The sequence below is a fragment of the Haliotis rufescens genome, unplaced genomic scaffold (genome assembly GCF_023055435.1).
Source record: "Haliotis rufescens isolate VD_foot unplaced genomic scaffold, xgHalRufe1.0.p SCAF_22, whole genome shotgun sequence".
In the NCBI taxonomy this organism is placed as follows: domain Eukaryota; kingdom Metazoa; phylum Mollusca; class Gastropoda; order Lepetellida; family Haliotidae; genus Haliotis; species Haliotis rufescens.
In genome coordinates, this window is record NW_025963913.1 from 3,664,715 (window position 1) to 3,680,262 (window position 15,548).

At 46.3% G+C, this 15,548-nt stretch overlaps 1 protein-coding gene across 1 annotated transcript in view; it reads left to right on the forward strand.

Annotated features, from left to right (window-relative positions):
* Window positions 1-4,316: 4,316 nt before the first annotated feature.
* LOC124136330 (sacsin-like) overlaps window positions 4,317-15,548 on the forward strand; it is a 61,088-nt gene continuing 49,856 nt past the window's right edge. Inside the window, exons 1-4 of the mRNA XM_048401560.1 lie at window positions 4,317-4,336; window positions 7,114-7,233; window positions 11,564-11,711; window positions 12,444-13,964. Of these exons, the coding sequence (XP_048257517.1) occupies window positions 7,153-7,233; window positions 11,564-11,711; window positions 12,444-13,964 (1,750 nt within the window). The 5' untranslated portion in view covers window positions 4,317-4,336; window positions 7,114-7,152. The remainder of the gene's footprint in view (window positions 4,337-7,113; window positions 7,234-11,563; window positions 11,712-12,443; window positions 13,965-15,548) is intronic.

Consider the following 15,548-nt stretch of genomic DNA (forward strand, 5'->3'; position numbering starts at 1 on the left):
TCTTCAAGGTGAGACGGTGCTGGACCAGTACCCTGATGATGGACAGATACTCAAGGTGATTCTGTGCTGGACCAGTACCCTGATGATGGGCAGATACTGAAGGTAAGTCAGTGTTGGACCAATAACCCAGATGATTGACAGATATTCAAGGTGAATCTGTGCTGGACCAGTACCCTGATGATGGACAGATACTCAAGGTGAGACCGTGCTGGATCAGTACCCTGATGATGGACAGATACTCAAGGTGAGTCTGTGCTGGACCAGTACCCTGATGATGGACAGATACTCAAGGTGAGACCGTGATGGACCAGTACCCTGATGATGGACAGATACTTAAGGTGAGTCTGTGCTGGACAAGTACCCTGCTGATGGACAGATACTCAAGGTCAGTCTGTGCTGGACTAGTACCCAGATGATGGACAGATACTGAAGGTGAGTCTGTGCTGGACAAGTACCCTGATGATGGGCAGATACTCAAGGTGAGTCTGTGATGGACCAGTACACTGATGATGGACAGATACTCAAGGTGAGTCCGTGCTGGACCAGTACCCTGATGATGGACAGATACTCAAGGTGAGTCAGTGCTGGACCAGTACACTGATGATGGACAGATACTGAAGGTGAGACCGTGCTGGACCAGTACCCTGATGGTGGACAGATACTCAAGGTGAGTCTGTGCTGGACAAGTACCCTGATGATGGGCAGATCCTCAAGGTGAGTCTGTGCTTGACCAGTACCCAGATGATGGACAGATACTCAAGGTGAGTCTGTGCTGGACCAGTACCCCGATGATGGACAGATACTCAAGGTGAGTCTGTGCTGGACCAGTACACTGATGATGGACAGATACTCAAGGTGAGTCTGTGCTGGACAAGTACCCAGATGATTGACAGATACTCAAGGTGAGTCAGTGCTGGACCAGTACCTTGATGACGGGCAGATACTCAAGGTGAGTCTGTGCTGGACCAGTACCCTGATGATGGACAGATACTCAAGGTGAGACCGTGCTGGACCAGTACCCTGATGATGGACAGATACTCAAGGTGATTCAGTGCTGGACCAGTACCCTGATGACGGGCAGATACTCAAGGTGAGTCTGTGCTGGACCAGTACACTGATGATCGACAGATACTCAAGGTGAGACTATGCTGGACCAGTACCCTGATGGTGGACAGATACTCAAGGTGAGACCGTGCTGGACCAGTACACTGATGATGGGCACATACTCAAGGTGAGTCTGTGCTGGACCAGTACCCAGATGATTGACAGATACTGAAGGTAAGTCAGTGTTTGACCAATAACCCAGATGATTGACAGATATTCAAGGTGAGTCCGTGCTGGACCAGTACACTGATGATGGACAGATCCTCAAGGTGAGACCGTGCTGGACCAGTACCCTGATGATGGACAGATCCTCAAGGTGAGACCGTGCTGGACCAGTACCCTGATGATGGACAGATACTAAAGGTGAGTCTGTGCTGGACCAGCACCCTGATGATGGACAGATACTCAAGGTGAGTGTGTGCTGGACCAGTACCCTGATGATGGACAGATCCTCAAGGTGAGACCGTGCTGGACCAGTACCCTGATGGTGGACAGATACTCAAGGTGAGTCTGTGCTGGACAAGTACCCTGATGATGGGCAGATCCTCAAGGTGAGTCTGTGCTTGACCAGTACCCAGATGATGGACAGATACTCAAGGTGAGTCTGTGCTGGACCAGTACCCCGATGATGGACAGATACTCAAGGTGAGTCTGTGCTGGACCAGTACACTGATGATGGACAGATACTCAAGGTGAGTCTGTGCTGGACAAGTACCCAGATGATTGACAGATACTCAAGGTGAGTCAGTGCTGGACCAGTACCTTGATGACGGGCAGATACTCAAGGTGAGTCTGTGCTGGACCAGTACCCTGATGATGGACAGATACTCAAGGTGAGACCGTGCTGGACCAGTACCCTGATGATGGACAGATACTCAAGGTGATTCAGTGCTGGACCAGTACCCTGATGACGGGCAGATACTCAAGGTGAGTCTGTGCTGGACCAGTACACTGATGATCGACAGATACTCAAGGTGAGACTATGCTGGACCAGTACCCTGATGGTGGACAGATACTCAAGGTGAGACCGTGCTGGACCAGTACACTGATGATGGGCACATACTCAAGGTGAGTCTGTGCTGGACCAGTACCCAGATGATTGACAGATACTGAAGGTAAGTCAGTGTTTGACCAATAACCCAGATGATTGACAGATATTCAAGGTGAGTCCGTGCTGGACCAGTACACTGATGATGGACAGATCCTCAAGGTGAGACCGTGCTGGACCAGTACCCTGATGATGGACAGATCCTCAAGGTGAGACCGTGCTGGACCAGTACCCTGATGATGGACAGATACTAAAGGTGAGTCTGTGCTGGACCAGCACCCTGATGATGGACAGATACTCAAGGTGAGTGTGTGCTGGACCAGTACCCTGATGATGGACAGATCCTCAAGGTGAGACCGTGCTGGACCAGTACCCTGATGATGGACAGATACTAAAGGTGAGTCTGTGCTGGACCAGCACCCTGATGATGGACAGATACTCAAGGTGAGTGTGTGCTGGACCAGTACCCTGATGATGGACAGATCCTCAAGGTGAGACCGTGCTGGACCAGTACCCTGATGATGGACAGATACTCAAGGTGAGACCGTGCTGTACCAGTACCCTGATGATGGACAGATACTCAAGGTGAGTCTGTGCTGGACCAGCACCCTGATGATGGACAGATACTCAAGGTGAGTCTGTGCTGGACCAGCACCCTGATGATGGACAGATCCTCAAGGTGAGACCGTGCTGGACCAGTACCCTGATGATGGGCAGATACTCAAGGTGAGTCTGTGCTGGACTAGTACCCAGATGATGGACAGATACTGCAGGTGAGTCTGTGCTGGACCAGTACCCAGATGATGGACAGATACTCAAGGTGAGTCTGTGCTGGACCAGTACCCTGATGATGGACAGATACTCAAGGTGAGACCGTGCTGTACCAGTACCCTGATGATGGACAGATACTTAAGGTGAGTCTGTGCTGGACCAGTACCCTGATGATGGACAGATACTCAAGGTGAGTCTGTGCTGGACTAGTACCCAGATGATGGACAGATACTCAAGGTGAGTCTGTGCTGGACCAGTACCCAGATGATTGACAGATACTCAAGGTGAGTCTGTGCTGGACCAGTACCCTGATGGTGGACAGATACTCAAGGTGAGACCGTGCTGGACCAGTACCCTGATGATGGACAGATACTCAAGGTGAGCCTGTGCTGTACCAGTACCCTGATGGTGGACAGATACTCAAGGTGAGTGTGTGCTGGACCAGTACCCAGATGATGGGCACATACTCTAGGTGAGTCTGTACTGGACCAGTACCCTGATGATGGGCAGATACTCAAGGTGAGACCGTGCTGGACCAGTACCCTGATGATGGGCAGATACTCAAGGTGAGTCTGTGCTGGACAAGTACACTGATGATGGGCAGATACTCAAGGTGAGCCTGTGCTGGACCAGTACCCTGATGATGGACAGATACTCAAGGTGAGTCTGTGCTGGACCAGTACCTTGATGATTGACAGATACTGAGGGTGAGTCAGTGTTGGACCAATACCCAGATGACTGACAGATAATCGAGGTGACTCCGGGCTGGACAAATACCCTGATGATTGACAGATATTCAAGGTGAGTCCGTCCTGGACCAGAACCCAGATGATTGACAGATACTGAAGGTGAGTCAGTGATGGACCAGTACCCAGATGATGGACAGATACTCAAGGTGAGTCTGTGCTGGACCAGTACCCTGATGATGGACAGATCTTCAAGGTGAGACGGTGCTGGACCAGTACCCTGATGATGGACAGATACTCAAGGTGATTCTGTGCTGGACCAGTACCCTGATGATGGGCAGATACTGAAGGTAAGTCAGTGTTGGACCAATAACCCAGATGATTGACAGATATTCAAGGTGAATCTGTGCTGGACCAGTACCCTGATGATGGACAGATACTCAAGGTGAGACCGTGCTGGATCAGTACCCTGATGATGGACAGATACTCAAGGTGAGTCTGTGCTGGACCAGTACCCTGATGATGGACAGATACTCAAGGTGAGACCGTGATGGACCAGTACCCTGATGATGGACAGATACTTAAGGTGAGTCTGTGCTGGACAAGTACCCTGCTGATGGACAGATACTCAAGGTCAGTCTGTGCTGGACTAGTACCCAGATGATGGACAGATACTGAAGGTGAGTCTGTGCTGGACAAGTACCCTGATGATGGGCAGATACTCAAGGTGAGTCTGTGATGGACCAGTACACTGATGATGGACAGATACTCAAGGTGAGTCCGTGCTGGACCAGTACCCTGATGATGGACAGATACTCAAGGTGAGTCAGTGCTGGACCAGTACACTGATGATGGACAGATACTGAAGGTGAGACCGTGCTGGACCAGTACCCTGATGGTGGACAGATACTCAAGGTGAGTCTGTGCTGGACAAGTACCCTGATGATGGGCAGATCCTCAAGGTGAGTCTGTGCTTGACCAGTACCCAGATGATGGACAGATACTCAAGGTGAGTCTGTGCTGGACCAGTACCCCGATGATGGACAGATACTCAAGGTGAGTCTGTGCTGGACCAGTACACTGATGATGGACAGATACTCAAGGTGAGTCTGTGCTGGACAAGTACCCAGATGATTGACAGATACTCAAGGTGAGTCAGTGCTGGACCAGTACCTTGATGACGGGCAGATACTCAAGGTGAGTCTGTGCTGGACCAGTACCCTGATTATGGACAGATACTCAAGGTGAGACCGTGCTGGACCAGTACCCTGATGATGGACAGATACTCAAGGTGATTCAGTGCTGGACCAGTACCCTGATGACGGGCAGATACTCAAGGTGAGTCTGTGCTGGACCAGTACACTGATGATCGACAGATACTCAAGGTGAGACTATGCTGGACCAGTACCCTGATGGTGGACAGATACTCAAGGTGAGACCGTGCTGGACCAGTACACTGATGATGGGCACATACTCAAGGTGAGTCTGTGCTGGACCAGTACCCAGATGATTGACAGATACTGAAGGTAAGTCAGTGTTTGACCAATAACCCAGATGATTGACAGATATTCAAGGTGAGTCCGTGCTGGACCAGTACACTGATGATGGACAGATCCTCAAGGTGAGACCGTGCTGGACCAGTACCCTGATGATGGACAGATCCTCAAGGTGAGACCGTGCTGGACCAGTACCCTGATGATGGACAGATACTAAAGGTGAGTCTGTGCTGGACCAGCACCCTGATGATGGACAGATACTCAAGGTGAGTGTGTGCTGGACCAGTACCCTGATGATGGACAGATCCTCAAGGTGAGACCGTGCTGGACCAGTACCCTGATGATGGGCAGATACTCAAGGTGAGTCTGTGCTGGACTAGTACCCAGATGATGGACAGATACTGCAGGTGAGTCTGTGCTGGACCAGTACCCAGATGATGGACAGATACTCAAGGTGAGTCCGTGCTGGACCAGTACCCTGATGATGGACAGATACTCAAGGTGAGACCGTGCTGTACCAGTACCCTGATGATGGACAGATACTCAAGGTGAGTCTGTGCTGGACCAGCACCCTGATGATGGACAGATACTCAAGGTGAGTCTGTGCTGGACCAGCACCCTGATGATGGACAGATCCTCAAGGTGAGACCGTGCTGGACCAGTACCCTGATGATGGGCAGATACTCAAGGTGAGTCTGTGCTGGACTAGTACCCAGATGATGGACAGATACTGCAGGTGAGTCTGTGCTGGACCAGTACCCAGATGATGGACAGATACTCAAGGTGAGTCTGTGCTGGACCAGTACCCTGATGATGGACAGATACTCAAGGTGAGACCGTGCTGTACCAGTACCCTGATGATGGACAGATACTTAAGGTGAGTCTGTGCTGGACCAGTACCCTGATGATGGACAGATACTCAAGGTGAGTCTGTGCTGGACTAGTACCCAGATGATGGACAGATACTCAAGGTGAGTCTGTGCTGGACCAGTACCCAGATGATTGACAGATACTCAAGGTGAGTCTGTGCTGGACCAGTACCCTGATGGTGGACAGATACTCAAGGTGAGACCGTGCTGGACCAGTACCCTGATGATGGACAGATACTCAAGGTGAGCCTGTGCTGTACCAGTACCCTGATGGTGGACAGATACTCAAGGTGAGTGTGTGCTGGACCAGTACCCTGATGATGGGCACATACTCTAGGTGAGTCTGTACTGGACCAGTACCCTGATGATGGGCAGATACTCAAGGTGAGACCGTGCTGGACCAGTACCCTGATGATGGGCAGATACTCAAGGTGAGTCTGTGCTGGACAAGTACACTGATGATGGGCAGATACTCAAGGTGAGCCTGTGCTGGACCAGTACCCTGATGATGGACAGATACTCAAGGTGAGTCTGTGCTGGACCAGTACCTTGATGATTGACAGATACTGAGGGTGAGTCAGTGTTGGACCAATACCCAGATGACTGACAGATAATCGAGGTGACTCCGGGCTGGACAAATACCCTGATGATTGACAGATATTCAAGGTGAGTCCGTCCTGGACCAGAACCCAGATGATTGACAGATACTGAAGGTGAGTCAGTGATGGACCCGTACCCAGATGATTGACAGATACTGAAGGTGAATCGGTGTTGGACCAGTACCCCGATGATTTACAGATATTCAAGGTGAGTCAGTGATGGACCAGTACCCAGATGATTGACAGATACTGAAGGTGAATCAGTGTTGGACCAGTACCCTGATGATTGACAGATATTCAAGGTGAGTCAGTGATGGACCAGTACCCTGATGATTGACAGATACTGAAGGTGAGTCGGTGTTGGACCAGTACCCTGATGATTGACAGATATTCAAGGTGAGTTAACACTTTAAGATGACATGTCATCTTTATGTGACTAAAATCAAATCTTGTCACACCTGCAACTTTAAAACGCATTTATCCTTAAATATGTCTGTCTCTACAACATCACTATGGAGTGTGAACTTGTATTTTTACCAGGAGTTGATCCAGAATGCTGAAGATGCCGAGGCCAGTGAGATGAGAATACTGTATGATGTCAGACATATTGACCCTGATCCCAGACTACTGAAGAAGAAGCGTTACCTAGCCTCATTACAGGTGAACTTACTTGACAGAATGTCAATACACTAATTCCATAGGGTAGCTCTTACCAGCTTTTGAGCATACGCCTATTGGCCATTAAAAACCAAATGGATGGAAATTTAACTACAGGATTAGAAGAATAAATGTTTTCAGTTTCAAAAGCAAACATCCCTATTAAATTATACGTAGATGTGAAATGAAAACCTTTAAAATATGGCAGATACTAATAATTGCTCTGAAATAGATATTTAGTTCCCATGGTTGAATTGGACAAACTGGCGTCAATGCCTTGTTCACAAGTAATGTACTCAGCTATGTTTTGAATCCCAGCCCTGTGTGTGTATAATGACTTGTTCACAAGTAATGTACTTAACAATGTTTCAGAACACAACCCTGTGTGTGTACAATTCTGCCTTGTTCACAAGTAATGTACTGAGCTATGTTTCAGGCCCCAGCCCTGTGTGTGTACAATGATGCCTTGTTCACAAGTAATGTACTTAACAATGTTTCAGAACTCAACCCTGTGTGTGTACATGATGCCTTGTTCACAAGTAATGTACTGAGTTATGTTTCAGGCCCCTCCCGGTGTGGGAACAATGATGCGTTGTTCACAAGTAATGTACTGAACAATACTTCAGGCCCCAGCCCTGTGTGTGTACAATGATGTGTTGTTCACTAGTAATGTACTGAGATATATTTTGAATCCCAACCCTGTGTGTCTACAATGCTGCCTTGTTCACAAGTAATGTTCTGAGCTATGTTTCAGGCCCCACCACTGTGTGTGGATAATGATGCCTTGTTCACAACTGATGTACTTAAAAATGTTTCAGAACTCAACCCTGTGTGTGAACAATGATGCCTTGTTCACAAGTAATGTACTGAGCTATGTTTCAGATCCCAGCCCTGTGTGTGTACAATGCTGCCTTGTTCACAAGTAATGTACTGAACTATGTTTCAGGCCCCAGCCCTGTGTGTCTACAATGATGCCTTGTTCACAAGTAATGTACTGAACAATGTTTCAGGGCCCAGCCCTGTGTGTGTACAATGATGCCTTGTTCACAAGTAATGTACCGAGCTATGTTTCAGGCCCCAGCCCTGTGTGTGTACAATGATGCCTTGTTCACAAGTAATGTCCTGAGTTATGTTTCAGGCCCCAGCCCCGTGTGTGAACAATGATGCCTTGTTTACAAGAAATGTACTGAGCTATGTTTCAGGCCCCAGCCCTGTGTGTGAACAATGATGCCTTGTTCACAAGTAATGTACTGAGCTATGTTTCAGGCCCCATCCCTGTGTGTCTACAATGATGCCTTGTTCACAAGTAATGTACTGAGCTATGTTTCAGGCCCCAGCCCTGTGTGTGTACAATGCTGCCTTGTTCACAAGTAATGTACCGAGCTATGTTTCAGGCCCCACCCCTGTGTGTGGATAATGATGCCTTGTTCACAACTGATGTACCCAAAAATGTTTCAGAACTCAACCCTGTGTGTGAACAATGATGCCTTGTTCACAAGTAATGTACTGAGCTATGTTTCAGATCCCAGCCCTGTGTGTGTACAATGCTGCCTTGTTCACAAGTAATGTACTGAACTATGTTTCAGGCCCCAGCCCTGTGTGTCTACAATGATGCCTTGTTCACAAGTAATGTACTTAACAATGTTTCAGGGCCCAGCCCTGTGTGTGTACAATCATGCCTTGTTCACAAGTAATGTACCGAGCTATGTTTCAGGCCCCAGCCCTGTGTGTGTACATGATGCCTTGTTCACAAGTAATGTACTGAGCTATGTTTCAGGCCCCAGCCCTGTGTGTGTACAATGATGCCTTGTTCACAAGTAATGTACTGAGTTATGTTTCAGGCCCCAGCCCCGTGTGTGAACAATGATGCATTGTTTACAAGTAATGTACTGAGCTATGTTTCAGGCCCCAGCCCTGTGTGTGAACAATGATGCCTTGTTCACAAGTAATGTACTGAGCTATGTTTCAGGCCCCACCCCTGTGTGTCTACAATGATGCCTTGTTCACAAGTAATGTACTGAGCTATGTTTCAGGCCCCAGCCCTGTGTGTGTACAATGATGCCTTGTTCACAAGTAATGTACTGAGCTATGTTTCAGGCCCTAGCCCTGTGTGTGTACAATGATGCCTTGTTCACAAGTAATGTACTTAACAATGTTTCAGGCCCCACCCCTGTGTGTGTACAATGATGCCTTGTTCACAAGTAATGTACTGAGTTATGTTTCAGGCCCCTCCCTGTGTGTGTACAATGATGCCTTGTTCACTAGTAATGTACTGAGCTATGTTTCAGGCCCCAGCCCTGTGTGTGTACAATGATGCCTTGTTCACAAGTATATGTACTGAGCTATGTTTCGAATCCCAGCCCTGTTTGTGTACAATGATGCCTTGTTCACAAGTTATGTACTGAGTTATGTTTCAGGCCCCAGCCCTGTGTGTGAATAATTATGCCCTGTTCACAGGTAATGTACTGAGTTGTGTTTACAGCCCCAGCCCTGTGTATGTACAATGATGCCTTGTTCACAAGTATATGTACTGAGTTGTGTTTACAGCCCCAGCCCTGTGTGTGAACAATGCTGCCTTGTTCACAAGTAATGTACTGAACTATGTTTCAGGCCCCAGCCCTGTGTGAGAACAATGCTGCCTTGTTCACAAGTAATGTACTGAACTATGTTTCAGGCCCCAGCCCTGTGTGTCTACAATGATGCCGTGTTCACAAGTAATGTACTGAACAATGTTTCAGGGCCCAGCCCTGTGTGTGTACAATGATGCCTTGTTCACAAGTAATGTACCGAGCTATGTTTCAGGCCCCAGCCCTGTGTTTGTACATGATGCCTTGTTCACAAGTAATGTACTGAGCTATGTTTCAGGCCCCAGCCCTGTGTGTGTACAATGATGCCTTGTTCACAAGTAATGTACTGAGTTATGTTTCAGGCCCCTCCTTGCGTGTGAACAATGATGCCTTGTTTACAAGAATGTACTGAGCTATGTTTCAGGCCCCACCCCTGTGTGTGTACAATGATGCCTTGTTCACAAGTAATGTACTGAGCTATGTTTCAGGCCCCAGCCCTGTGTGTGTACAATGATGCCTTGTTCACAAGTAATGTACTTAACAATGTTTCAGGCCCCACCCCTGTGTGTGTACAATGATGCCTTGTTCACAAATAATGTACTGAGTTATGTTTCAGGCCCCTCCCTGTGTGTGTACAATGATGCCTTGTTCACTAGTAATGTACTGAGCTATGTTTCAGGCCTCAGCCCTGTGTGTGTACAATGATGCCTTGTTCACAAGTATATGTACTGAGCTATGTTTCGAATCCCAGCCATGTTTGTGTACAATGATGCCTTGTTCACAAGTTATGTACTGAGTTATGTTTCAGGCCCCAGCCCTGTGTGTGAATAATTATGCCCTGTTCACAAGTAATGTACTGAGTTGTGTTTACAGCCCCAGCCCTGTGTATGTATAATGATGCCTTGTTCACAAGTATATGTACTGAGCTATGTTTCGATTCCCAGCCCTGTGTGTGAACAATGCTGCCTTGTTCACAAGTAATGTACTGAACTATGTTTCAGGCCCCAGCCCTGTGTGTCTACAATGATGCCTTGTTCACAAGTAATGTACTGAACAATGTTTCAGGGCCCAGCCCTGTGTGTGTACAATGATGCCTTGTTCACAAGTAATGTACCGAGCTATGTTTCAGGCCCCAGCCCTGTGTTTGTACATGATGCCTTGTTCACAAGTAATGTACTGAGCTATGTTTCAGGCCCCAGCCCTGTGTGTGTACAATGATGCCTTGTTCACAAGTAATGTACTGAGTTATGTTTCAGGCCCCTCCTTGCGTGTGAACAATGATGCCTTGTTTACAAGTAATGTACTGAGCTATGTTTCAGGCCCCACCCCTGTGTGTCTACAATGATGCCTTGTTCACAAGTAATGTACTGAGCTATGTTTCAGGCCCCAGCCCTGTGTGTGTAAAATGATGCCTTGTTCACAAGTAATGTACTGAGTTATGTTTCAGGGTCCAGCCCTGTGTGTGTACAATGCTGCCTTGTTCACAAGTAATGTACTTAACAATGTTTCAGGCCCCACCCCTGTGTGTGAATAATGATGCCTTGTTCACAAGTAATGTACTGAGCTATGTTTCAGGGCCCCAGCCCTGTGTGTGTACAATGATGCCTTGTTCACAAGTAATGTACTGAGCTATGTTTCAGGCCCCACCCCTGTGTGGACAATGATGCCTTGTTCACAAGTAATGCACTGAGCTATGTTTACGGCCCCACCCCTGTGTGTGTACAATGATGCCTTGTTCACAAGTAATGTACTGAGTTATGTTTCAGGCCCCAGCCCTGTGTGTGTACAATGATGCCTTGTTCACGGAGAAGGACTGGCGCGGAATCAAGATGCTACATGACAGCGTCAAAGAGGAGGAACCTCTCAAAGTTGGACGGTTTGGGCTCGGATTTAAATCTGTGTTCCATGTCACTGGTAAGACCTTGATGATTGTTTTCTCTGATCAGATGTTGGAATCAGAAAGATAACATAAACAAATATTAGGATTTAGATTTTGGAAGGTTCTTTGCATGAAATGAGTGTCACTTGATAAGTCATTGGGTTTTTGACAAGTAAATGAACATGAACACTATGTCCTGATTAAACTTGTTCGCTTTCACAAAATTTAATGTTTCCTTTTTAGATTTCAGTTGTCTGTTAGTCGTGCGCAACCTCATTCTTGTCCGTTTATTGAAACATAAACACAAACTGGCCATTCGGTCAAAAAATACAAAGTTGCAAAAAAGGACAAAATTACGCAATTAAGGTCAGATATAACAAATAAAGAACTAAATGTAACTACTAAAGGTCAAAATACAATATTAATAGTCAAATGTTTTGAAAAGACGTCATAACAAGAAAAGAAAGAACAATGTGTACGAAAGAACGTCAGTGATCACGAAAGGACGTTTTCAATGAAGAACGTCAGTGAGCACGAAAGGACATTTACTACATTTATTTTTTGACCGAATGGCCGCCCATAAACTTATAGCTTCGTTAGCCAATCAAATGCCACAGAATCACTTGTAATATATTTTTGAAGTTACATTTTGGAAGATTCCTTACAGATATTTGAATTTTCAGTTGTTATGTTGTGGAACATTTGACATGCAAGTGATATCACAAACATTATTTAATCATTAAACTTTCTTTCACATAACTTTTCAGATTTCCCATGTGTCATAAGCGGGGACACAGTGTTGTTCATCAACCCTCAGGAGAAGAATAGTGACCGAGTCTGCTACATGAAGAAGTTGAGAGAACTTCCCAATGAAATCAAGAAGATGATCCTTAATGTCTTCAGTGGCATCTTTGACTTCACATCAGACACGGTACACAAGGGCTATTACAGTGGAACCATCTTCTGGTTCCCCCTCAGAACCAACATCTCAAAGCTGTCAGACAACCTTTACACAGAGGAGAAAGTCAAGGATCTTTTCCAAGCGTTTAAGTCTGAGGCGTCCATCACTCTCTTATTTCTGAAGTCAATAGAGAAGATACAGTTGTACCAGAGACTGAGAAGAAAGATACAAGTCCAGTTCTCACTGCAGCTGTCTCAAGACTGTCTCCAGCATGTGAGGACAGAGAAGCAGGATTTCATGAGAAAAGTGAAGCAGGCACAGGGAGGAATACCAGCAGCATCTGTAGAGAGTCAGTTGACTTTAACTGTGGAAACAGTGGATGTTGCAGGGCCTAAGTCCTTACAGCAATGGATTGTCATCAACTTCTACAAAGGAGGAACTATGAGTCCAAGGTTCAGAGATCTTTGCAGTGACATAGCTCTTTCCTACTCCCCTTATGTGGGTTTGGCTGTTCCTCTGGGTCAGCAGTGTAAAGGTCATGTGTTTTGTTTCCTCCCACTCCCCCTGGAGGGTCGCAGTCCCACAGGGCTGCAGGTTCATGTGAATGGTTTCTTTGCTTTGAATCAGAACAGGAGACACTTCAAGTGGCCAACAGCAGATCAGCTTCAAAATCAGGCTCACACCGACAAGGCTATGGAGTGGAACAAGTGTCTTGTGAGTGAAGTTCTGCCTGAGGTGTATTATAGCATTGTAAATGCTCTTGTTCAATGTTGCAAGGTGCATACTAATTCAATTATCATCATTCAGCAAATCTACAGAATGATACCAGACATTGATGAAGTTGATGTGAATTGGAAGCCTCTTGTTTCAACATTGCTGAAGCAGCTACACAATATACCTTTACTGTTCACACCGAGTGACCAGAGGATGGGGATCAAGATGAAGGATGCCTTTCTTGTGGATGTGGCCAATGACGCTTATTCGTTAATCGTTGAAATATTTACTCTGTACAAGAGATACATCGTCCCAGTACCTTCGAAACTCATGAGAACTTTAGAAAAACATTTCAGCTCCCACATTCACAAAGTGACACCTAAAGATGTCTGTGACACACTGAGATTGAGCAACCATTTTACAAGATTACCAAGACAGAAGAAACTCATGCTGTTGAAATATCTCCTGGAATCTGATCAGTACAAGCACCTGGAGGGTCTGTGTCTTCTTCCAGTGGCTGATGGCAACTATGTGGCGTTCGGAGCACCTGCTGCTGTGTTCATCTGTGACCAGCCAGAGGATGTCAAACTCTTCCCAGGGCTGGAAAGTCAGTTGGTTTCACTGGACCTTCCTGAAGATTTACAACAAGCTCTGATGAAACGGGCAGCTGGCGGTAGGTTGCTTTTATCTTGGTACAACCAATTACAGCAGTAGATGTTTCTAGTTCTCCTGAAACAAAGATTCATGTAGCTTATATCCTGGCATGTTTTCTTTGGTAATCTTTAGATTTTGGTTTTCTTGAATGGAAGGTTGGTGTGTGTTTTTGCCACTTTGCATAATTTGATGCCTATTAATCCATCATTTCATCGTACATTGACAGTTTCATCATCTCAGATATGGCATAACGTGTAGCAAGACAATGGTACAATTATTTGTAAATCCCAATAATAAGACAACATTATTTAAAAAGGAAAGGCGAACATTTAAAATGATCTTGTCAGACCTAACTCATACAACATCCCATACATTTGACTACAATAGTGAACAAGATATAGATACATATTCATGAGGTCCAAGTCCAAATGATTAGGATACATGTTTTAAGTGGAAAATCTTGGATCATTCCAGGAAAGGTAGGGATGGGGCTATTGTCGTGTTTCCATATAATGCAAACGTCTTTCTAGTTTTCTTATGGCCTGTTATGAAAACACCCAAAAAAATAATTACTAATTAATTAATAACTAATTAACTGATAACAAACAGTAGTTAAAAACACCACTCACAATATATACTGAACAGCATTGAAAACGCACCACCATGAAAATGGATGTATTTTTATCTGGGCTTAAGTCACATGAAAATATATAAGTGAATGAGTAATATACGACGTTATGGACGAAGGATGAAGAAGAACAAACACATTCCTAATTTTTTTTGTGAGCGAAATCACCAAAACGCAACAAATTGCGTGCACATCATGGAAAAACGCGTTTTGTTTCATGGGAAGCATGCAGAATAGGGCTATAAAAGACAGACTTTTAAAAGCCACATCACTTGTTGCTGCAGATGTAAAGGGTACTGACACAAGAAATACCAAGATTAACAGCAGAGGAACGTGAACGTGCCTTGGGCATGCTTCAAGTTGGTACGTCAAGTAGAGTCGTTGCACAACAGTTTCAATGCCATCATTCAACAGTCCTCAGGCTACTGAGCAGATTCCAGCAGACAAGAACCACCAGAGATCGACCACGTCCGGGTCAACGTTGTGTACCTACACCACGTCAGGATCGCCATATTGTTTGTCGGCATCTTCGTGATCATACACTTCCGGCTACCAGGACAGCAGCAACCGTACAAGGCCGACGGAATTGATCAGTGCTGACACCGTACGTCGACGTCTCCGCTCAGCAAGGCTACGTGCTCGACGTCCATATGTTGGACCCATACTCACTGATCGACATCAAAATGAACGTCTGCATTGGGCCAAAAAGGATCGTCATTGGAGATTGCGGCAGTGGCATGGTGTGCTGTTCTCTGATGAGTCCCGTTTTCATTAACGGAATGCTGACGGTCGACTGCAAGTGTGGCGTCGACGTGGAGAACGTTACCACAATGACTGGGTTGTACAGAAAGATCAATTGGTGGGGGGGGGGGAGTGTCATGGTGTGGGGCGGCATCAGTCATAACCATCAAACAGAGCTCCATGTTTGTCGTGGAAGAGTTAATGCCCTTTACTACAGGAATAACATATTGGCAA